Source organism: Gigantopelta aegis, chromosome 6 (genome assembly GCF_016097555.1).
Source record: "Gigantopelta aegis isolate Gae_Host chromosome 6, Gae_host_genome, whole genome shotgun sequence".
Taxonomy (NCBI): domain Eukaryota; kingdom Metazoa; phylum Mollusca; class Gastropoda; order Neomphalida; family Peltospiridae; genus Gigantopelta; species Gigantopelta aegis.
In genome coordinates this window covers 25350016-25375889 of record NC_054704.1, presented here as the reverse complement: position 1 = coordinate 25375889, position 25874 = coordinate 25350016, and the positions used below count along the sequence as shown (strand labels likewise).

Here is a 25874-nt window from a genome sequence, read left to right as displayed (position 1 = left end):
CTGCATATGTTTAATGCATAGTGCCCACTCCACTCTATCTAACCCACTGCACCACAGTTTGTCATAATAGTTGTTTGTTATTTTATAATTGGGAATCATTATCATTCCTGATGTTTCTGTTTCTTGACTAACAGGCTATGTTGATAAACAGCCATTTGACTGTCATCCTGTTCACATACATGTACATGGATTTAGAAATGGTGTTTAGAGTAATATTTAACAATGAAAGTTAATTCTTGAATATAATAATACCAACTCACTTAACAACTATACCCCATGCTGTTTGTACTTGTAGCACCTAAATATAGCTCACTTTAATGGAGGCCTTTCTTCTTCTTCTTGTTTTATTTATTTATTTTATTTTATTTTATTTTGATTTTGATTTTGATTGTGTTTAAGGTTAAATACACATAGTTTAAGTTACTCAGTCTTTTAAAGTTGTTGAAAACCTCAGTGATAATAATTGATGTGCATGAGATGTGGTATGTTGTACATACATGTATGTCATTTAGAAATGGGTGTAACAATAAAATGAAATGGTGCTCTGGCTTATTTGTACCGGTAGGTAACTCACAATTTCTGTGGTCAACCTATGTGGATTTTTGTACATCATGTCAGTTACCTAGTAATTATACATTAAAAAATGGCTGGGGCATATTTCTCGTTATGATATGATATTTTGTACATAATTTATTCTAATATAATAATTGCATCATTAATTAGAAATATTTTGCTGTATGTTACATTTAAACGTTTCAGGTTTACATGCAAGTCATTAGCATACAATTCATTACTGGCAAAGCTTGGCATTCTCTTCGTTTCCAGCTTACGTAATATATGCATATATATGTTACGCAGTACTTTGAAGGAAACACAAGTACTTCCATTTCTTTCATTTTTATGCCTGGTTTACTAATCTGTTTTAAGCAGATGTTTTCCTTATGCATGAAATATTAAAAAAGATGTTTTTACAATCTGCTCAAGCAAATTTTTTTGTTTTTTGTTTTAACCTGGGCATCCCAAACAAAAATAATCGTATGTTTCTTGTTAAAATAACATTTAAGTTCTGCATCAGATGTTACTTTCTTTTTCTTTTTTTGATAAAGTGATAATGAACAATGAATGAATGAATGAATGAATGTTTAACGACACCCAGCATGAAAAATACATCGGCTATTGGGTGTCAAACTATGGTTATGCAAACAAATAAAGTGATGATCAACATCAATATAAAAATTCAAGATTTAAACAAAAACACTGTAAAGAACCGCGCAAAAACACAAATGTCACAGATAGATACCGACTTTTACTCAAAATTGATTTGCGCTGTATTGGCCATTCTCAAAGAGAATGTTACACCCCTGCACCACGGTGAGGTTACAGCACGCGCAGGGGTGATAATGAATAAAGTTAAGATGCAGACAAGCTTCAGTAACATGTTGAAATTTTCAAATGTCTTAATAATGTGACCTACAAGAAAATAATTAATCCCTGTGTAATCTACAAAACCTAATGTTATATATGATATTATCTGCGTTTCCACTTTATCATATATATATGAAATATCTTATGTCAGAATAGAGACATCGTTTGTCAATAAATGTGATAAACAGTGAACTTGAATTCCACTATCTTCATCAGACCACACATTTCGCTTTACAAATAATACTTGGCTGTTTGACCTTCATGTGATAGTAGGTCCATGATAAATCATTTCTCAGTAGCAGTTAATCTGAAAATCTACAGAAAACAAATTTATTAAAGTTTATACAATGGTGCTAATTCAATTGGGTCCTGGGCTTACATAGGTTGATAAGGATAAGATGTGATTTTCCAGCTTTTAACCTAATTTCAGCTGGGTTTGTTTTTTATAAAATACTTTTCACAAAACAGGCTGGATTTGATCTGAAATGACCATTATTTAAGTAATGTATAGGGGTTTCTACATTTTCAGGATCATTTCATCTTTTATTGTTAAATGGATATATTCTATTAGTATCTAGTTGAACTCTTGACTGACACCATGCTTACATGTGTAAAGTTTAAATTCTCGAATGTGGACTTTAAAGTCATAGTCCGGGTTTCTGCCAGAGGGTAAAACGGGTATGGCACCATACTCACATTTTTTAAAAGATCTTTTTTTTTTAAAGTGAACTTTTTGACACAATTATAGTTTGAAATCCTAACCCTAAACATAACCCATTTTTTTAATGGGGGAGGACTCGTACCCCCTGTCGACTGCAGTTGCATTCAGGACACACATTGTAAATATTCAATTCCATAGTGCAATACCCCAAAATTTCTTACTGGCAGAAACCCTGATAGTGTATTTAAAGTATGTAATTATATCTATATATAAAGGCCACACAAGAATATATCTACTAATCTAAACTTTATAAGTCTTCATGTAGATGTAAAAATATTTATCTACCTAAAGAATGAACATTTAAAGTGCCCATTATGGAGAAGTGGTTTTATAGCAGGTTTGATGGTTTGAAATGTTAGGACATTTAAAAATTTTTTTTTACTTGCACTAGCTCATTAAAAGTTTGTTCACAATCCACACATTGTCTTTTTTTGGCCTTTTTTTGTTGCACTGAATGTAGCTTGATGTGCTTTTTGAACAAATCCCCCACACCCCCCCCCACTCCAAAAACCCCCCCAAAAACCCCCTAAATACATTCAGTAAAACAGATCATTAAGTGTTTAGAGCCTAACAGCTACAGGTATATTCCATCGCCAATACATGCAACACTTCCGTTGTCAAACAGTCTGATAAATGTTTTATAGACATGTACCAGGTTCACAGGAGTAAATCAACAGTTACTCTAGTTTGTGGTACCAGTAATTTAATTTAGAATTAACATGCAATTAAAGCATTTCAGTTATCAGTGGTTTAGTTCTGTGGTAAGGGTGGCACTGGTTATTTTAGGCTAGGACTTTTTTGTCGTAGAATTTTGTAACATATTTTAGTTCAACCATTGTTTTTAATCTTTACCATTTATTCTTTATAATGTAAATAATAATAATAATAATACCCCCCCAAAAAATAAATAAAAGAAATAATAATAAATAAATTTTGCAACATATTTTACTGGTAGTTCAACCATTGTTTTTAATCTTTATCATTTATTCTTTATAATGTAAAAAAAACCCCAAAAAAACCCCACCCCCCCCCCCCCCCCCCCCCCAACCTTGAAATATGTTTGTTGCACTAGAGTAAAAGTATTATTAATATGTTGTTGTGTGATGGACTTTTGCATGGTTAAAGTGTGGTGTTTGGTACAGCATGCTGTGAAAGAATGTTGATTACACTCATTTTCATCTGGTTGTGATACATTAACAAAGGTCACATCCCGCCATACTGTGTATTGTAGTTGCAGCTGAAAATGTTTTATTAATGTCAAGAAAATCATTTATATGCAGTGATAAAGATCTACTTAATGTAGGTGAATGCAGATTAAAATCCTACCATAAAATTATTAACCCAGTTAACACTAATGATTCTTAGTATTATGAGATTCATTATATTCCTTTTTATTTCATTTTTAAAAAAAAACCCACAAAGAAATATTTGAAAAAATGCTCACCTTCAAAGAAACCTGATGAATATTTTGGCTGAATCTAAATGTCAAAATTGGATAGTAATTGTTCATTATCTAATATCTAGTATGTGTACCTGCATTGGTAGCCATAGAGCATTTTTAGTAGATCATGATGTAATAAACATTAATGTATTTACATATGTTTATACAGATATAAATATATGATCAATCTGTACTGCTGTATTCTGTTTAGCAGAATTGGCCGAGTTATTGAAACCAATTCACTAATTGCAGTATCGTGGCATTCAGACTCGTGCTGTGTGATGTGAAAAGTAGATTGTTACTTCTGTTAATGGCTCAGTTGGTCATAAAAAATGATGGTAATTTGCATTATTTCTGTTTCTACCACATATTCATGGAAAGAAAAAAATATATAAGACTACACATGCATTTGGAAAATTAATTTTTCTGATGGACATATGTTAAAGATAGTCTGATGGATGTACTTTCATCGATATAATCGTTGTGAGTGATAGTTTATTGTGAACTTTTCACCTGATTCATTTTCTGCAATATAAAAGGACATTATTTTAACATCCGCCTTTCAGTCTTCATAAACATAGCAATATATTGATTTGTCCATCATGTGCATTAATTGAAACCCATTTTGATGGCCACCTTCCACAGTTTATCGATGAAATGCATGCTGTCATTGGACACGAACTTAGCCTGCCATGATATGCAAATACTGTTGCCAGGAACCCCGTGCCAGCCATTTACAAAGTTGTCACCATGCAATTACAGAAGCTGGTTCCTTTTTGGAATGCACGATTAAGAAATAGAGCATAATTTCACTATTGGAATTGCTGCAGTGCAGAAGATGCTGGATGATATTGATTTTTGCAGGACCACAGTGATGCCAGGATGAGCCTGGGCCACACAGCCTTTGTTCACATAACGAAACAATAGCCTCCGAGGCCTGCTGCTTCCAGGCCATGCTGTCGTCTTTTGTGTATAACTAATATGGACTGTGTTCGATGATTAATACCATTAAAATCTGGATTACATCTTCTTCTGTATCGTGGGGCCAACATTTTTTATACATATTCTGTTTTGCTGGATGATTTGTTGTTAAACATTGAACATCTTTTATCTATGCCACCATGTCAAACATGTTCGCTCTTCTTTCAAAATATTACCCCGATTTTCATATATTTACAGGGGAAACTATTCCTAGGATACCAAAATCAAGGTAAGAATATTTTTAATATTTCATTTTTTTTTTCTGTCACATCTGTTCATTTCTGTATTTTATGGTTGATGTGTTTTTAAAAACTTGACAGTGATTTCCATTAGAGTTATGTTCATGTATATTCTGACTATATTCACATGTATCAGTTATTTTATTACATGTACAATTAATTCATTAAGAACTTTAAAATATTTTAAAAAGGTTATTTCTTTGTTCTCGTCGCATATCTATTGTTTTTCAAACCCAACCATATATGCCATAACTGGTATATCAAATTTAATGGTATATGCTGTCCTGGCTGGATGAAATACACACAAGATGCCCCTTTTTTATTGTTAATTGAAAGGATTAACCTATGGTGGCTCCAGGTTTCTTTTCTCGTATTGTCATTCTTTTGGCAATCATGATTACGATTTTAAACATTTAGTTAATTTATTACTTAACAATGAACCAAATGGTCATTTAGAAAATCTGTCTCTTCTCCTCCACCACCCCCCCCCCCCCCCCCCCCCCCCGCACCCCCTCATGTATCTGTACTATCTGTTCATTATATATAGTTAGACTTAATAGCTTAATGTATCTCTAATGTGTTAACAAAACACATAAATGTCTCTGTGACTCATCCCTGGTTAATCCCTGATCATGTCCATGCATGCATGACATTTTGAACTCAATTACACTTTCACTTGTAATTGTCAGTTCATACTGTGAATTACTGGAAAAAACCCTGATAATAAACCTTAGACATTGTATAAACAAAACCCTTCTGTACTCTAGTGAACAGCCGTGAAATGTGATACTTCATGTGGAAGCCTAAGCTGTTGAGTATTTCACAAGTGTTGCTAAAATATTTACACATATGTCTGTGACCAAGAGGCAGACTTGTTACTTGTGTGTGTGGGGAAATCAATTGCTTGGTGAAACACTGCTGATCTAGAAACCTGCTCATGAATCATTCATGTCCTATTGATTATAAACTGGCTTCTCTTGTAGTAGTGATCATGGCTTGGTCAGATTTTGTTTGTTTAGCTTAGTATAATTATAATGTCACATGGCACCATATTCCATGTTAATGGTTGTCATTTTCACAAATTTGAATTCAGGCTTGTGCAAATTTGAATATGTGTCAAATACAAATTGGTTACATGGGTGAACTTTTATAATGTACAGTTGTGAACTCAAAACAATTTCTATATTATTTAGGACACATGAAAAGTACTAGGTCATTTGTAAAATAAAATTGTTTATAATTCCTTTGTAATGTTGATATGGTATTTAACAGCAACACTAGATTATTCCAATTACACTGATTGAAAGAAATAATACATTAGTACAAAATACAGAGATGTAATGTGGGACTGAATGTCAGTACTCTGGGATTAAGTTTAACTGGCAATAACAAGGTTAGCTTCTTGATACTGCCAGGGGTGGCATTTCTCCTCGGATCAGCTGTTTTCCTCTCATGGAACGTTGCATTTCCTTGCATTTTAATCGTCCTTTCCTCAAAAATGGGTCAGATGGCACAGATTTTAACCTATGATTTCAAGAATTTCCAGGACCCCTCTAGGTTTCATCTTTTTTACAGTTCACCAATTCCCACTCCTGACTGCTAATGATGGTTTTTTGATGCAGTCAATATTTATAGTGGCTATTTATGTGTTCCATTAATTTGTTACATCAGTAAATTATTCATGCAGCTGAACAATCGGTTACCAAAATAGAAACCTAAGATTTTGATATATTGTCCCTTGATGTGATTATTTTATTTATGTCATGATAAATAAAATTAACTGGTACAGTAACACTGCTATTAGACCACTGGCAGGTCTTATTAAAACTGGTCTTAATAGTGGGTTGGTCATAATGTTGGATTACCAGTAATATACTACTACATGTAATAGTGATTGGTGGGTACATTTTGATTATATATTTTATTCCCCTCTGTCTGCTTTTAGTCACAAATTTAATTAATTGGTGATGACAGATTATATTGGGATTTTACAAAGGTATTACACTGAACTGACTTCAGTTATTTCTGAGAATATACCCATCGTTTTCCTAATTAACATACAATAGAGAGACCATACTGTCTCAGAGATCATGGGCCGATTTCATATGTCTGGGTTATCGGTGGGGTTTGGAAACATATGGGTTAAAAATGAGTTAAACTGGGTCTTGTTTACTGTGCATTTTACATTACTGGTTTCAATAACCCTACTTTAACACTGGGTTACAACTGCATTGTTTGTTTAAACCTGCCATGGAGGTGGTTTTTCGCTGGGTTTGCTCAAAGTAACTTTTCTTCATGGATAATTTCGGCAACAAAATCATGTTTAACGTCATTATTGCAGAGCCATGAAATGTGAACGTATTTTTAGAGACAATTATGAACCGACTATAGTAGCGAATAAAGGGTGGCGGGACGGGGTTTGATAATAACTGCAACCCAGTTTGTTATTCTATTTATTACGGCAGCTACTTTTTCTCTAAATGCATATATTTTAGAAGCATATGCACGTGCATGTATAGAAACAAGGTAAACCACTTTACACACTGTTCTGAGTATTGCTATAACAGTATTTTAATCACATTCACAGATAATTTTCAAAACCAAAAGTTCTGTTTATTCTTCTAAAACTATATATAATGAATTGCATTAAAATTACATTTTGTTATAAATTTAACACTAAAAAGTCGTGAACGCCAACTCTTTAAACTACATGACGTCATTATGTGTATTTGCCAAGTCGTGATGATATTATATTTAATACCGACAAAGTCATTGGTTTGTAAGCGTCAAATCGTCCAATAACATTGTACGTTACACCACTGCAGAGTATTTCTCACTGAGAAAATATGGACAATATTTAGCTTGTGACCGCTGGGGTAATAAATATTGCTATTTACTAAATTAGTAAAAATAAGCATTTTCTTCATGCAGTATGAACTGCATGAAAACGGGAAGTACTAGTATTGGAAGTTGATCGGTTACCACCGGTATCAAACCAATAAACATCTACTATAGCCTGCAGTCGTATAATGACATGCTTTCGTGTTTGTCTCGTCTTAATAAAGGGGGGAAAAGGTGAGATAGGCCTACTGGTTTGAAAATTTTACCAAACTTTGTCTCGGTGCCCTGTGTAACAACGTTTATTCATATTTGCATTATTACCAACAGCTATGTAGGGTTCTGTACGCATTTGACATGGATTATAACTAATATTGTGAGTAAAATGATGGAAATACACGATGAAACATTTTCAGGCCAGCTCATTTTGCCCAAACATCTCCATCATTTTTGCCCGAATACGAAGGTTTGCCCCAGACTGTGGGGGGAGGAGGTTGCTGATCCCCAATCTCGTATGCGAATGCTAATACTACACCGGTAACAAGTTCCAACTACATAGTGATGACGTGTAACTATCCCTCGCTTATGTCCCTTTCCAGAACTGCGGTTAACCCACACAAAAAGCATGGTTTTGTAAACCACACACATGTGAAATGAACTACGGGTGTAGGTCTTGGTCAAGTTTTTCAGCGTTTTACGTAAACCAGTGTTAAACTTAGGTTTTGATATAACCCAGTGTTACGTAAACCAGTGTTAAACTTAGGTTTTGATATAACCCGGTGTTTCGAAACCCAGACATATGAAATCGGCCCCATGAGTTTTCACAGACACAAAAATATTATGAATATGTAACTTCATGGTCATGTGTCTAACAGTAGGCATAATGTTTATTGCATAACTCTGTTGTCATTATGTCTAAGACACAATAAAGTATGGAATTTGCTTTTATTTAATTTCAACATTAAGTGGGAGCCTGTATACCAGGCTGCGAACCCTGTATGTACCAGCCTTATGTCCAATGGCTTAACCACGACACCACTGAGGCCGGTTGCTGTTATTGATCTTCAAGATTCTTAAAAAGACTGAGCACCATACATTCTAACAAATTAATCGTGCTTTATTTGGGTACGTTTTCACCAAATTATTGCTTGTTGTGTGACTGAATACTGTAGGTAACATTTTAATTTCTAAACTAAAATAAGAATAGTAAGTAATAACCCATTATGGAATTACAATTTTGGGGTATATCTTTGTATTGATATGACAGTCCTTGTCCCAAGTTTGATTACTTGCAGATGGGATACTTGATACATGTACATGTTCCATGTAATTTGGGACTGCCATCTTCCTGTTCTGAAGTTTTGCCAAGTTAATATTTAAAAATCATCTTGTACAATTAAACCACCACTCAAGGGTGTATTAAAAAATACTGAGTTAAGACAGGTACCTGCATAACATACATACAAATAATTTTCCACTAGTAAGGGTTAATTTTGCATAATGGAAAGTTAAAGTCTGTTTTGTTTAATGACACCACTAGAGCACATTGCTTTATTAATCATCGGCTATTGGATGTCAGACATTTGGTAATTTTGACATATAGTCTTAGAGAGGAAATCTGCAACATTTTCCCATTTGTAGCAAGGGATCTTTTATATGCAACATCTGACAGGATAGTACATACCATGGCCTTTGATATACCAGTCATGGTTCACTGGTTAGAATGAGAAATATCCTAATGAGCCCATTGACAGGGAAATGAAAAGTTAGCCTGAAACTGGTGATTTATTATTATTATTATTTCATGTATTCAGGTGGATGCTTGAGCTATCAAGTTTGACTACTACATGTAGTAGTCTATATTCAGCAATCTCATTGTTAGCTAGCACATCATAAAACTTGAAATATTGAAATACCAAGATAGCATTTACTGTTAACAAACATCTGTTTTTGGAAACACACAGGTGGCAAATTGAAATTTATTGGTAATTGGCATATTTGAAGATTATTGCAGGTCAGACTAAACCTTTGAATTATTGTGGATGGCCATAGTAAATGTCAGAGGTTGTCTGAAGGAAAGTATGTTTTCCTCAATTAGACAGATTAGTCTCCATCAAAGGTCAGCTAGTCAAGTGTTGGTATTTTGTAGATGGCAGATTACCTTGGTGAGGCTCAGTACCTCTGGGTGCACTCATTGTAATAGAAATAATACACACACATTTATTGTCTGGAAGACTATACGTGGCTGTTTCAGAATGGTCTTGGTGGTATAGTAGTTAACGTATCGGACTGTATAGACACACACACATGCACGCACGCACACATGCACACACGCACACACCACACACACGCACACACACACACCACACACACACACCACACACACACACACACAGAGTTGAGCACTCGCCTGAGGTGCTTGTGTCGCAGAATCGAACCACCTCAGTGGATCCATTCAACTGATTGTTTTTTTCTCTCATTCCAACCAGTGCACCACAACTGGTCAAAGGATGTGGTATATGCTTTCCTGTCTGTGGGAAAGTGCATATAAAAGATCCTTTGTGGCGTTAAGAAAAATGTAGCAGGTTTCCTCTGTCGACTACGAGTCAAAATGACCAAATGTTTGACATCCAATAGCCGTTGATTAATTAATCAATGTGCTCTAGTGATCTTGTTAAACATTACAAACTTTATACATACATACACATACACGCTCCCATCAAGGAGTTTTAAGGTAAACTTAATGCAGGACTGCTTGAATTAAGTTTACTGTAATAAATAAATTGGTTAAAAAAAAAAATTCACATATAATGTTTTATTGTCAAATTTATTTTGTAAAGCAACAAAATTTTATATAATTTTTCATCCATATGGGCTCTGTCAAACATTTTAGATTAATTTCCAGTTCACATAAAAAAACAAAAAAACAACATTGTTTTCATGGGCTTGTACCTGCAAATAGTTTCATAGATGTAGGAAATTCAGTATTCTTTTGGGAAGGACTTTTATTTATTCATTTATACATATTTTTATGCTTATATCTAATTAAGTTTCAAACACACTATGTCCTGGACACACACCTGAGCTTTCTGGACAGTGGGTTAATGAAGACAAGTCAGTGTAGTGACCGTACACCTATTCACCGAGTCATTAAACTCGCTAGGGGTGGGAGCTGGTACTGGGATTCGAACCCATTACTTACTAGCCTTAAGGCTGATGGCTTAACCACTACACCACTGAGACTGGTGAGAGAAATTGCAAAACTGAAATTTATATCAAGCTTTTTGTCAAGTTTGATCCTCTGGATGCTTTAATTGGTTTCCCAATACACAGTAGTGAGAAATGATTGGCTCCACTCTGTCCCTGTTGAGCCTCAGTGGTGAATTGATGTGAATGTGTCTCGATGACACCCTAGTCCCTGTTACCCTAGCACCATCACAGTAATGTCACACCAACTGTCTGTTGTTCTACACAAGCTATTCTCACTGTTTTCCAGTGTCCAGCACCAGGGAAATGTCCGGCACGAAGAACCGCTGAGTCCAAACGAACGTGAGTTTTTCCATCCCCCCCCCATACCTGTCTCTTTGCTCTCTCTTGTGGAAAGGTTTTCATTGTGCAGTGCATGTAGAAGGGATTATTTTGAAGTTTGGTTATTTGATGCTGCTATGAGATTATATTCAGTGACTATTGATTTGTTTCTACCTTTTGTTTGCAAATGGAATTACGTCTCTATTGTGCATACATTTGTTGGTTACAGTTTGCATTTTGTAGTAATAGATCTCTTATTCTGCAGTGTATGCGTTCAAATCACTTTGGCTGATATATCATTATTTATTGATTCTCTTTCTTGGGGCTGAGGGATAATCCTACAAAAAGTTGCTTTTTTAAAATTATCTTTTGATTTAATTTCGTTGAGTTTCTTTTTTGTTTTGTTTTTGGTTCTGGTTTGGCTTTTAAATTCATAGACTCTTAATAAATATATGTTTAACTATCATCTTTATATATATTTATACAATTTTTTTTTTTAATGTTCACTTGATGAAATTAATTTTTAAAAACAATTTCAAGTCACTGAGGCAGATGTTAAAAAAGTATATATTATCTGATGTATGCTGAATATATTTTAAACATGCATTTTGTTTCTTATTTTAGTATTATATTATATTTTGTTTTATTTATAATATTTTTTTGCAAAACAAGTAATATCATAAATAATTGATTGGGCTTTCTGTTTCCAGCTTTTCCCCTAAATAACCATTAACCCATGTATGTAAGTTTTAATCTGCTTAAGTTCATTTATCCACCTTGAAATCATTCTTTTATTCATCTCAATAATATAATAATAATATAATATAATAACTGACAATATATACTTACTGCATGCTCAGGAGCTCTTACAATAAACATGCTGTTATGGTTCAGGTTTTACCTGGTGTTTTTCATGAATGCTCAAGTTATGTGTGTGCCCTGTTATCATCAGGTATATCGGACTACGCGGAAATAGTGGAGGAAGATGCTGACTATTCTACTCCAGATGGTAAGTTCTTTCTAAATATCAACACACTTATAAGAAAGACATAATAAGAAAGAAATAGTTAAAACATGGACTCCAAGTTACTATTGTCGACATACATGTACATGCTAACTTTCTCAGGGTTTTTTTTCTTTTTTTTTTACAATTACAATTTTAAAAATTAAATAATTAAAGCGACATACCCTAGTTTTTAAAAACGCGCGTTCGTCTAAGAAGTAATGGTTAATGAGACAAGCTCTAGTTATTTTTATCTGGTATTTCCCTGTGTAAACATCGCAGACTTTAGCTTCTGGCTATTATAACCATATACAAATGTGTGCTGCAGGTTTGTAAATTAACTAAACTTAGTGTCCATTTGTACGGGCTGAAATTAGGATCTGCGCCTTTAAGGTAGAATATACACTATGCATTTTTTATTAATAAATTAAAATTAAAGTCCTTTAACAGCCATTTACTGCTGACAAATATATACATCTCCCATTATACCCCATTTACCGGTATATACTTTTTTTTCTTTTTTTTTATATAAACAATCTGTCAATAATTAGATATATTATTCAATTCATAACCAAATATTTTGTTTCACTTGTTATAAAACTAACAAAAAAGATAAAAAATTGTTGTAGTTTTACCGTACAAGATTGTGCTGGTATACGAAAAAAAGAGATAAAAAAAGGTATTAAATAGCTCTAAATCATAGTTTTTATTAACCGAAATTTACATGACAACAAATATAGTCTGACAGACTGTATCAATCAAGTACTAACTGATGGGATCGGTGTTAACCAAGTTATATTTGCTGGCCGTTGGATGAAATATGTCAGCCAAGATCAGTATTCTCAAACCAGATTGGCTAGACCAAAAAAAATAAAAAAAATAAAAAAGAATGAAGAAAACCTCTCACTAAGCCTGATTGTCAACAGTGAACGGTTTTGTTGCATTAATGGTGTAAATTTGCATACAGTGGTGACACAGGTGATGCACAAACTACATGATTCATAGTAGTAGCAGCTGCAACAGCAACAGCAAGGCTGCATCCTGTATTTTTAATAAGGTGGATGAACCAGTAATCTAAGCTGGATTCTTCATTCGCTTGACTGAGCACAAATAAATTACACACACACAGAGAAAACTGTCTAAACCGGAGCACGTTAGGGACACAATTTTTATCTGGATTAGACAGGATCTGGTGTTTAGAGGGTCGTGCTTTAGAATTTAGAAAATTCGGGACCATGAAACATGGCCGTTTTTTAACAAGATTCCAGTTTATTCAGGGTCCGGTTTAGACAGGTTTCACTGTCCTAATACTCTATATTATATAGGTTCCATTGAAAATAATAAACATACTTCATTTCAGCACTAGCCATGCTGGTTAAGTTTTACACTCAAACTAATGTTAGCAATATACCCTAAATTATTTATGAATGATCATGTTTGTTAAACCAAATCTACGTGTAGTTCATCGGTACGTAAAAATCTCAAGCATACAATAAAGATAATTTGTTTTGTAAATATTTAAACACATATTTGCTGTGATGCTAGTTATTATTATTGTTTAATTACATGTGCTCCAAATTAGGTTCAAAAAAGTAAACTGTGACATTAAATACCATTTTGTTGTAAATGGGTGGTGTTGGTTTGTTGTATGTCAGTGTTTAGGCCAGAAGGCAATGAGAAAATGATTGACTTTTGTCCCAGTGGAAATTTAAACACTGCCTTCTCAGCAACCAGGCACTATTTTAATATTAACTCCAGTAATTGTTTGTATCAGCCATCGCTGATTCATTGATTTGGTGGCCTATTGAGATTAATTGATAATGACATTCTTCATGCAACTTGATTAACAGTATCGAAAGATTTGTTTTAAATGCAATATTTTTTATCAGTTCTCGGCACGAATTAAGACATTGTCAACACCAGACTGTGTCTGAGTACGATTAGGCAGCAGAAGGTGTTGGTTTTCGTCTTGTGACACATCAAACATATCCATGTTCGGGCCAACAAGCTAACCACATTTACATGTTTCTGTCCAAACATTACTCATCTGCAGATACAGTGTGTTTGGTGGACAGGAAAATCATTAGGGGATTGATGGGAAGGAATGGTTTTCAGAGTCTCGAGGTCAGGTCTCCGTAGAGACGAGATCATCTTTGTGTTGTCCTGTGTTGATGGCTCCATGCGCCCAGGGGAAAATCGCTTAAAAGCTTTTTTTTCCTTTAATTGGATGATTGGTTTTCCATTAATTTTCGTCCATATACAGAACGCACTCGTCATCGTATTAAATATGTGTTCTGACAAGTTAGGAGTATTCTGTTAATGAGTTTTTGTTGTCAGCCGATTTAACAAATATGAACCATACATTAAGAAGCAATTTGTTTTAGAGACTGAATTTATTTATATTTTTATTAGTCCTCTACTGATGCAACCGGAGGGGATTATAGGTTTCATCTCCATCCTTCTGTCTGTCTGTCTGTCTGTCTGTCTGTATGTTCCACATACAGTTTACAGGATTTTTTTTTTTTTTTTTGCAATGCCTCAAGATATTGAGCTAAAATGTTGTGTATAGTTTTATCATGTATAGCTAAAGGTCAGGTTTGACTTTCATGGGGAATTCCCTGTCGGTGGGCCCATTGGGCTATTTCTTGCTCCAGCCAGTGCATCACAACTGGTATATCAAAGGCGTGGTATGTACTACCCTGTCTGTGGGATGGTGCATATAAAAGATCCCTTGCTGCTAATAAAAAAAAGTAGCCCATGAAGTGGCGATGGCGGGTTTTTTCTCTCAATATCTGTGTGGTCCGTAACCATATCTCTGATGCCATATAACCGTAAATAAAATGTGTTGAGTATGCGTTGTTAAATAAAACATTTCTTTCTTTCTTTCTTTCCTTGGGATTTAACCATTTTTCACGGATTTAGCGCTCTACTGATGCAACTGGAGGGTACTATAGGTTTCATCTCCGTCCTTCTGTCTGTCTGTATGTTCCACTTACAGTTTACAGGACTTTTTTTTTTTTTTTACAATGCCTCAAGATATTGAGCTAAAATGTTGGGTATAGCTTTATCATCAGGGGTCTAATTCACTAAACTCTCGCATCTTTGCGATCTCGCAATGCAATGCTAAAAGACTTGCAAAGAGGATGCTTTGTTGTCTAGCAGAGTCTAAGAGAGCTTTGTGAATTAGGCCCCAGGTTTGACTTTCATGGGGATGTATCCATTTTTCACTGATTTAGGACTCGGCGGGTATGGGACATTTATTGCTTTAGCTTGATTATTTGTCTTATAGGTAGATGTTTTAAATGTAAATTTAAGTCTATAAATATTTATTGGGGTTAAAAGTCTTGGGTGTAAATATACCTTGGTTGGTGTGAATTTCCTTCTACTTTATGTGCAATAACACTAGACTCGCTCAAGTCCCATCACTGGAAAGAGAATTACATGTTTCATTTGTCAGCAAGATGATTCAGTCAAAATGTTAGCTATAGTATTTCAGCTGAAAAAATAAAGCATGTTTTAGAAAACCCCCCAGCAAATGTTAGTCATACATACATGTACTGACACTGCACACGTTACAGTTCAGTAAGTTAATTATGAAAACATGTTATATTGCTCATAGTTGCAGATGTTTTTATTACCCTGTAAAAGAGATATGCCAGTATATATGAGTAATATATTTTGAATATTGTGTTGCAAGTTTCATTCATTCCATGGTCCCTGTACCTTAGGTAAACCCATTGCCAGAGGTAGCAAGCGAAAGAAATGTGAGTGTCTGAACTTTCATTGCCAAGAGCATGGTTTGTCATACCACACTATCAAATGATTCTTGGTTTGTCATTAATGAACAGTCCTTTTGATTGGTCAGTAAGAAAAGCATGTTCCTTACAACTCTTCCCAATTAGAACAGAGATCTGGATGAATCATGAGTTCTCATGCATTTTGATATTTTCTGTGGCTTTCTTTTCTTTTACAACATGCATCCCTAATCAAGGTTACTTACAATTCATTAATAAATGAAAAAACCCAAACAAACAAAATTCTTCATTAGCTGCTTTGCTTAGTAGTTTCAAGCAAATATATTTTGTTCCCAGATATGTTAGTTAATGTTCCTAACTGTTAAATATTTATTAATAAGTAACATAAATAAAGTAGTATTCATATCCTGGTATGTGATCAGAGTATGACAAATGGAATGATGTGTTGTCTACTAAACCTGATACACTAACAAAACAGTTCCCTGTCAACATTAGCAGTTATTCCTAGTAGTCAGCCGTGATTCATATTCCATCCATTTGTCTTCAGTTAACTAAAGTGCTTGCATGTTTTTGTTCTAAAGGTTCTTCTGAGGCATGCCACCTCTTTAATAGGTCGCAGATTGCAATAAATACTCTTTCATATAAGTATGGTATCTTGTATGAATGTGTCTTTGTATATACAATGTATATCATAATTGTCTGTGTCATTGGTAGTATATTTCTCATTTTCATTTTATAACCTTTATTCTAATGTATATCCACCACAATATCTTATCTTATTTTTGTAATTGTTTTGTTATGGTAATGTGAATGAATTTAAAAGATCCACCTGTAATTAATTTATTATTCAAAATGAATATTTGATTATTGAACAAAGTCATTTATGGTTGATGTATTTCATTGGAATGTCATTATACATGTATGTAATCAGGTATGTTTATTCATGTCTAGGTAATATTTCACGTAGATATATAAAGTCAACTTGCTTTCTATATTTTAAAACCTAAACAATGTATGTATTCTGCAAATAGTGTCTTTAAGCAGAGTGCTTTGTGAAGCATTCCCCCCCCCCCCCCCCAAAAAAAAAGAGCAGAATAAAAAGAGCAAAAAAGCAATAAAAATCTGCTACAGAAACACATTCCATATCTTATGTTCTGACCATTTGTATTTGAAACTGATCTCAAAATGAAATGTATGTATATGTAGGTAGTGTTTCTCCTAGCTTATTTTATCATGGTGCAGCACCATGCCTCAATAGTCTAGCACCATCTTGCCTCAATCAGCACCATGCTGCCCTGAGATTAAACAAGCCTTTTTCAGTAATTAATTCTAAAATTGCCTTTATAAAACATCCAAAAGGGTATTATTAATTAATAAAATATGCCTTTTATATCTTTTGCTATTCATTTATTAAAGCAAGCACATAAATTACATTAATGTTTATTTTAATTAATTTTTTTTGTATTTTTAATAAAAAAACAAGTGCCCGAAAATGGTGACAATGCCCCAAAAGTGTTTTGTCTACCATGCCTTGCCTAATTTCTAGGAAAATCACTAATAGGTAATATATTTTATTTGTGGACCTTGTAAATTAAAGTCTTTTTCAGATAAATGGACAACATTAATTTCAATCAGTTGTATGGTATACACATATATGCATGTACTTACCCAATACACATAACATACCCGTATTTATTAAAATTTATAAATTGATTACCGTAATACATAAATTAATATTTTTGATATCAACAGCTGTTCAAGATTTTATGTCCTAACTACATTTACACTGTATAAAAATGATTTTTTATGGAAAGTAAAGAAGTCCAGACTATTTGCTTCGTGGCTCTGATAAGTGATGATGATGATGATTATGATTATTATTTTTATTATGATTATTATTTTGATTGTTATGATTATGATTATTATTATTACAATCTTTTTGTAATGTTTTTGGTTATTAAAAACTGAAATTGGCTATTTTCAGCTCGTGATTACGAGATCGCACGAGATGCCATCAACCTGCTGGAGATACTTGGTGAAGGCCAGTTCGGTGATGTCTATAAGGGCATATACTGTGATAAGGTGTGTATTGTATTTTAACAGATATAACGTGTACAAGACAAACTCAAGGCTCATGTTTGATTCTTGTTAATCACATTGCTGTGATATTAGAGAGTGAACATCAGATTTAAAATGTAACTATGGTTTTGGATTCTACAAAGATCAAAATCCTAAATATTTTCCCAGGAATTCTGGATTTAATCCTGCACAGAAAGTGCTCCTCCTGTCCTTGAAATTGCTTTCTTTTCAAGACCATGCATAATTTTCTGGGGTTTTTGTCCTGTGTCATTTTGATCTCTAATTCTGTTTTTTTTTCAATTTAAGCCTAAATCTTGAACTGACTTTTAACATTTTGTGCAGTCAGTAAGCTTGCATGGCTACCACTTTGATGATGATCTGTTTAATGATCATCGTGTTTCTTAAGAAAAGCCATTTCTGTAAATAATACCACCGTCATTTTTTTTTATCTTCAAATCTCTAGCTTGAAATTTAAAAAAAAAAAATTATAATTTTTTGTTTATCTTTAATGGACCCATGCACTTACAGTAGAAATCTGTAGTTTGAAATTTAAAAAAAAATTTATAATTTTTTGTTTATCTTTAATGGAACCATGCACTTACAGTCGAAATCTGTAATTTGAAATTTAAAAAAATTGTTTTATAATTTTTTGTTTATCTTTAATGGAACCATGCACTTACAGTCGAAATCTGTAGTTTGAAATTAAAAAAAAAAAATTATAATTTTTTGTTTATCTTTAATGGAACCATGCACTTACAGTCGAAATCTGTAGTTTGAAATTTAAAAAAATTGTTTTATAATTTTTTGTTTATCTTTAATTGAACCATGCACTTACAGTCGAAATCTGTAGTTTGAAATTTAATTTTTTTTTTTTTAATTTTTTTTTTATCTTTAATGGAACCATGCACTTACAGTCGAAATCTGTATTTTGAAATTTAAAAAAATTGTTTTATAATTTTTTGTTTATCTTTAATGGAACCATGCACTTACAGTTGAAATCTGTAGTTTGAAATTTAAAAAAATTGTTTTATAATTTTTTGTATATCTTTAATGGAACCATGCACTTACAGTCGAAATCTGTAGTTTGAAATTTAAAAAAATTGTTTTGTTTGATGACCCTTTTTTGACCCTGAAAATGCACATCTATATTTGTTTGGTTTTCACCAGGAAAAATCCCAGGTTCCCGTGGCAGTTAAAACATGTAAAGAAGACAGTGAAGAAGCGATGACAGAGAAGTTTCTTGAAGAAGCCTGTGAGTCATTTTTCAGTATTATTATTTCATCATTGTCATCTTTAATGAAACCATCTGGTAGCCAAACAGTGCATCTCTATCAATGTTCAATATTTAATTTGTTGCTGTACTGGTGCGGGAAAAGTGCTTGTCTGATGCCAATAGACCATATTTAAAATGTCTTGAGTGCATCGTTAAATAAAACCTTCCTTCCTTCCTTGTTCCTGTACGATATTTAAATTTTAAATACAGTCTGTATTGAATGCAACACTAGGGAGAATAAGAAATACTTGTGAATAAGGTGTACATTATAAGTTCATTGAAATACTGAAGATCTTCATCAGTGCTCTCATTACTGTGATAAATGTGAAAGAAACATCTAATGTTGACATTTTCTTCTAATGATGGTCTTCGAACCAACAAGAACTATCTACACATATAATTCTAAGATCACTTGTGGTTTTTTTGTTTTACATGAATTTGATGGTAAATGAACTCAACTGTGTGAGGAATGTTTTCCTTTCACCACACAAGTTTTACCATTCATTTAGAAAATCCTCTGGAATTCTAGAATTTAATGAGACCTATAAACTATTCGTGTCCTTATTCTTGAACACAAGGTTTTAGTAAACCTTTACTTTTGTACTTTCTAAAGCTAGTCAAAAGTTTTCACGCTGTGATGATGTTAGCTAAGTGCATTTTAATATTAACTTTCAGACATCATGCAGCAGTTTAATCATCCCCACATAGTCAAGCTGATTGGGATCTGTTCAGAGTCACGACCGGTCTGGATTGTCATGGAGTTGGCTAAACATGGGGAGGTAAGTCATGTTTAAAAACAGCAACAAACATACATTACCCCCCACAAAACCACAAAAACCAAACAGACAATAAGAACAAAAAACAAACAATTTGTATGCATTAGTGATTGCTTTATGAAGTCTCTCTCTCTCTCTCTCTCTCTCTCTCTCTCTCTCTCTCTCTCTCTCTCTCTGTCTTTACTATATTTTTTATTATTGACCATTTACAGTAGACTATCTGCATTATTTTTCTTCCGATGACCCATCATTGTTGATTTCCTTATATTCAGTGACTAAACTAGTTCATATGAAAATGTATTTACTCCTCATGCATGGTAATTCTCAGGATGTTCATCTTCTGTTGTCTTAAAAGTGTCACAAAACATGTCAGAAGTCCTGTTTGTTATATCAAGGTAGTGGACTCTGTAAATAGTGATATCAAGGTAGTGGACTCTGTAAATAGTGATATCAAGGTAGTGGACTCTGTAAATAGTGATATCAAGGTAGTGGACTCTGTAAATAGTGATATCAAGGTAGTGGACTCTGTAAATAGTGATATCAAGGTAGTGGACTCTATCAATGGTGATATCAAGGTAGTGGACTCTGTAAATAGTGATATCAAGTTAGTGGACTCTATCAATGGTGATATCGAGGTAGTGGACTCTACTGATGGTGATATCGAGGTAGTGGACTCTATCAATGGTGATATCAAGGTAGTGGACTCTGTAAATAGTGATATCAAGGTAGTGGACTTTGTAAATAGTGATATCAAGGTAGTGGACTCTATCAATGGTGATATCAAGGTAGTGGACTCTGTAAATAGTGATATCAAGGTAGTGGACTCTATCAATGGTGATATCAAGGTAGTGGACTCTATCAATGGTGATATCAAGGTAGTGGACTCTATAAATGGTGATATCAAGGTAGTGGACTCTATAACTGGTGATATCAAGGTAGTGGACTCTATCAATGGTGATATCAAGGTAGTGGACTCTATAGATGGTGATATGAAGGTAGTGGACTCTATAAATGGTGATATCAAAGTAGTGGACTCTATAGATGGTGATATCAAGGTAGTGGACACTATAAATGGTGATATCAAGGTAGTGGACTCTATAAATGGTGATATGAAGGTAGTGGACTCTATAAATGGTGATATCAAGGTAGTGGACTCTATAAATGGTGATATCAAGGTAGTGGACTCTATAACTGGTGATATCAAGGTAGTGGACTCTATCAATGGTGATATCAAGGTAGTGGACTCTATAAATGGTGATATCAAGGTAGTGGACTCTATAAATGGTGATATCAAGGTAGTGGACTCTATAACTGGTGATATCAAGGTAGTGGACTCTATCAATGGTGATATCAAGGTAGTGGACTCTATAAATTGCAGTTGAACTACATGGTAACTTAAACAAAGAACACTGGTGTTTATACTGACATCACGAAGACAGTTGTGCACATAATACATTTGGAATAATTTAAATATTGAATGTTACTAATATTCAGTCTCACATTACTACCAATCATTCTCACATTACATCTTTGTACTTTAAAGTCACTAACATCCGGCCTGGTGCTTACAAAATGTTTAGAGTCTACAATCCATACTCTAACAGAGTTAGACACACTAGTGTCATGACAACGCCATATACATTGTATAAATGTGACGTCATTAGAGATTGAGTCTGGACTCTAAGAGTTTTATAAGCATGGGCCCTGGTCTACAATTCTATGTGTTCCCTTATGTTTTTGTCTCAGTATATTTCATCATATATTACATGACAGTGTTGGTTGTTGTTTTAGATGCGTGCTTACCTCCAGAATAACAAACACCGACTGGACCTGGTGACACTGATAATGTATGCCTACCAGCTCAGTACTGCTTTGTCTTACCTGGAGAGCAAGAAGTTCGTTCACAGGTAATACATATACAGAACTTCACGTGCGTTGTTTTCACTTCCTGTTTATTGCACAAGTTTATTTTGTGCAAGAATATATACCATGAGACCGCATAGCAGTCAAGTGGTATTTTCTTGCGCAAAATAAACGAATGCAATAAGTAGTAAGCGAAAACAACGTATGTGAAGTTCTGTGTTTATTATATACCTCCTTTATGTTTTACAAAAACGTTTTTTAGTTTAACGTCATAACAACACTTTCTTAACCATGTAATCAAAACTCCTTTCGTGGATTTACTTAACATTAAGAATCGCATTCTGCGGCAGCCTTGTGTAATGTTTCAAATACGATGTGGTGTAATTTGTTATCGTATATCACGTCAATAACAAAAGGCGCTAACGCCAGTAAAAATAAAATTGGAATTCCCCATTTAAAAATTCGGTCCAGATGGCACATATGTGTGATACAAAATAGATTTATAACACAGCTTGAAAATGTCTTTATCACAACAGTAAGATTGAATAGGTACAATGTATGTAATAAAAGACTTCTCGGCTGAAATTACGAATCCTGGTTTTCTTGAACATATTGTAAATGTTTGTAGTCACACGTGTATAAGAAAAATAATGAATGAATGTTTAATGACATGCCAGCACAACTAAAATCAGCTGTGGATGTCAGAGAAAGATCTACTGATTGGTGATTGACAATACTTATTATATAAAGCTGTTAGAAATAAAAATCCCTCAGTAATTTGATTTTCACTCAGTAGTTTAAACATTCAATATTGCATTATAAAATTATACATGCTTCATTCCATTAAGATTATTTATTCTAGTTCATGTTGCAGTTTTCATGTTTCTCAAGCACTAGTCTCCACTTAAAGTGTTATGCTTTGTTAATTCAGCTGTGTGGTTTTTTAATTTGCAGAGATATTGCTGCCAGGAATGTTCTTGTTTCATCTCATGATGTGGTCAAACTTGGCGATTTTGGCTTGTCAAGATGGGTAGAAGAACAGAGTTACTATAAAGGTCAGTACCAGTACCACATAATAAGATATTTCTTATGAACAGAGTTACTGTAAAGGTCAGTACCAGCACCACATAATAAGATATTTCTTATGAACAGAGTTACTATGAAGGTCAGTACCAGCACCACATAATAAGATATTTCTTATGAACAGAGTTACTGTAAAGGTCAGTACCAGCACCACATAATAAGATATTTCTTATGAACAGAGTTACTATGAAGGTCAGTACCAGCACCACATAATAAGATATTTCTTATGAACAGAGTTACTGTAAAGGTCAGTACCAGCACCACATAATAAGATATTTCTTATGAACAGAGTTACTATGAAGGTCAGTACCAGCACCACATAATAAGATATTTCTTATGAACAGAGTTACTATGAAGGTAAGTACCAGCACCACATAATAAGATATTTCTTATGAACAGAGTTACTGTAAAGGTCAGTACCAGCACCACATAATAAAATATTTCTTATGAACAGCTCAATGGATTGGAGGTTTGTATTTTGTGTGTACTAAAACATAGTACATAAAATATATTCTTGGTTAAGCCTTTGTTAATGTGATAGTCTGGTGAGTTACAATGGCTATGTTGGCTTGCTTCTGAAGAAGTTCTTACTTTCACTTAAATTTTACCCAAAATTATTAAATAAATAATTTTTTCTTTTAATCACTAGAAGATTCAATCTAATTAAAATTAGCTCCACTATTACATGTGGATCTAACAGCAGCCCGTTGGAGCTCATGTCCAGTCCAATCAAAACCTTACTTGCAAAATCATGCCAGTGATTTGAAAAGAATTTGAAAACATTCGGGATTATGCCGAGGGTATACGAAATGATTCGGGTGAATTACGAAGTATGCCGGAAACTAATTGCAATATAAAATTCGTTTCAAGACAAAAAAAAATCGTGATGGTATAGCCATAAAATCTGTTTATACTAGTATACAATCCAGAGTTTATTACTGCACTTTTCCCCCTGTTTTTTCAATGTTGAAATAGACCAACAAGTTCGCCTATTGCATAAATAGTCTCGCCCGATATTTTTAGAATTTGTATGCTCCCGAATAACGCTATAAAAGGCGAAGTGTAATTGGTCGATATTTAAATTGTTATTTATAGATGTAATGTCACCTGGACATGGCAGTCCATGCAATGCTGTTAGATCTACTGGCAGACCCAGTAGAGCTAATTTTAATCAGATTGTAGATGATTGCATTTGGGAGATAAATAAGGGCTGATCACACTGGGGTGTGTGTGTGTGTGTGTGTGTGTGTGTGTGTGTGTGTGTGTGTGTGTGTGTGTGTGTGTGTGTGTGTGTGTGTGTGTGTGTGTGTGTGTGTGTGTGTGTGCGCGCGTGCGTGTGTGTGTGCGCGTGCGTGCGTGTGTGTGCGCGTGCGTGCGTGTGTGTGTGTGAAATTAACAAGACACCCCACTTTGTTTTAGGTTTTGAACAGAGCTTTTATCTATACTCAGATGTTTTATGATGTGGCCGGTATACATAGAAATAATATATATTCCCAAGAGAAATCTGCTTTTTGTCTTTCAGCTTCCAAAGGAAAACTTCCAATAAAGTGGATGGCACCGGAATCGATCAACTTCCGAAGGTTCACCACGGCCAGTGATGTGTGGATGTTTGGTAAGTGGGGACAGGCATTTGTGTGCAAAAGAGGTATATAAACATTTGATTTTGGAAACAGATGGTTGTTAAAAAGGTGTCAGTGATGTGTGGATGTACCATACTTAAAATATGTCCTTCTAATCTATGGCATTGATCTGTAACATGCAATTTGATACTCAGGATCTTATGATCAGTCACCGATTAATCACAAATCATTGAATAGAATATGTGCATCTCATTTTCAGTACCTAACCTATCCAACTGGAGGGAACTATTGTTTTTTTTCAATTCTTCTGTCTGTCTGTGTCTGTCTGTCTGTCTCACGTATAGTTTTGCTAACTCCCTCCCTGTTTATATTTCTGTCAGTGCTAACTATCCTGTTATTGCTCTTCAGGTGTGTGTATATGGGAAATACTGATGTACGGAGTTAAGCCATTCCAAGGAGTAAAGAACAATGATGTCATAGGGAAGATTGAGGCTGGTGAGAGGTTACCGCTACCACCGGGCTGTCCACCATCCCTCTACAACCTGATGTGTGTGTGCTGGCAGTACGAACCCTCCAAGAGACCCTCGTTTGCAGATCTCAAGACATGGTTGTAGTGAGTGTGCTTCTTATTGAGAATTGTGTAATCTGGGCCCATATTTTTGAAGCAATCTTAGCCTACGAAATTGTAAAACCATCGTAAGCTATGACGTCACTATGGCCTGTGCTGTAGTGATGTGACAATTTTACAATTTCGTAATGCTAAGATGGCTTTGAAAATATGGGCTTAGGACTGGGAATTAAAATTTTACTTCACTCATTATAGGTTATGCTAAAATCAATTCTGGTAACCCATTTACTTTTTCTTACACACCCGTGTAAGGGATGACCTATTGTAGATCAATATCGTCTTCAACATGTTGTAGATCACTTTCGAGATTTGTGATTGGCTGTTCCAAGGTCATGACCCGAGTGTCTGAAGTAACCATAAATGGATGATGATGTTTTAGTACGTCATTTCTTTCTCTGACATTATTAACTTCTACACTTTAAACCCAATGTTGGCTTTTTATTTAGCATTTTCCTGTTAAACTATATTACAATTGACTTTTTAAGGGTATGTAAGAAATAGAATAATACACTTGAGCCACTGAAGATGATTTATCTTGCAACTCATGGTTCCTAGAAGTATCTTAATGAGCAAAAGTGAGTTAGATACATTTGGCAACCACTTGTAAGATAAATCAGCTGCAATGGGCACTCGTGTATTATTCTCTGTTTCCATAACCCCT

The 25874-nt window shown here is 34.2% G+C and overlaps 1 protein-coding gene across 5 annotated transcripts in view; it reads left to right on the top strand.

Annotated features, from left to right (window-relative positions):
- The window catches only part of LOC121374936 (focal adhesion kinase 1-like), a 119280-nt gene that overhangs the window by 73808 nt on the left and 19598 nt on the right, over window positions 1-25874 (top strand). For 4 of the 5 annotated variants that reach the window (XM_041502081.1, XM_041502077.1, XM_041502080.1 and 1 more), the window contains 11 exons: window positions 4767-4797; window positions 11142-11194; window positions 12126-12182; window positions 15905-15940; window positions 17916-18013; window positions 19178-19262; window positions 19959-20062; window positions 21851-21966; window positions 22877-22977; window positions 24528-24617; window positions 24994-25198. In XM_041502081.1, the coding sequence (XP_041358015.1) occupies window positions 4767-4797; window positions 11142-11194; window positions 12126-12182; window positions 15905-15940; window positions 17916-18013; window positions 19178-19262; window positions 19959-20062; window positions 21851-21966; window positions 22877-22977; window positions 24528-24617; window positions 24994-25198 (976 nt within the window). The remainder of the gene's footprint in view (window positions 1-4766; window positions 4798-11141; window positions 11195-12125; window positions 12183-15904; window positions 15941-17915; window positions 18014-19177; window positions 19263-19958; window positions 20063-21850; window positions 21967-22876; window positions 22978-24527; window positions 24618-24993; window positions 25199-25874) is intronic. The other variant, XM_041502079.1, reaches the window with a different exon arrangement.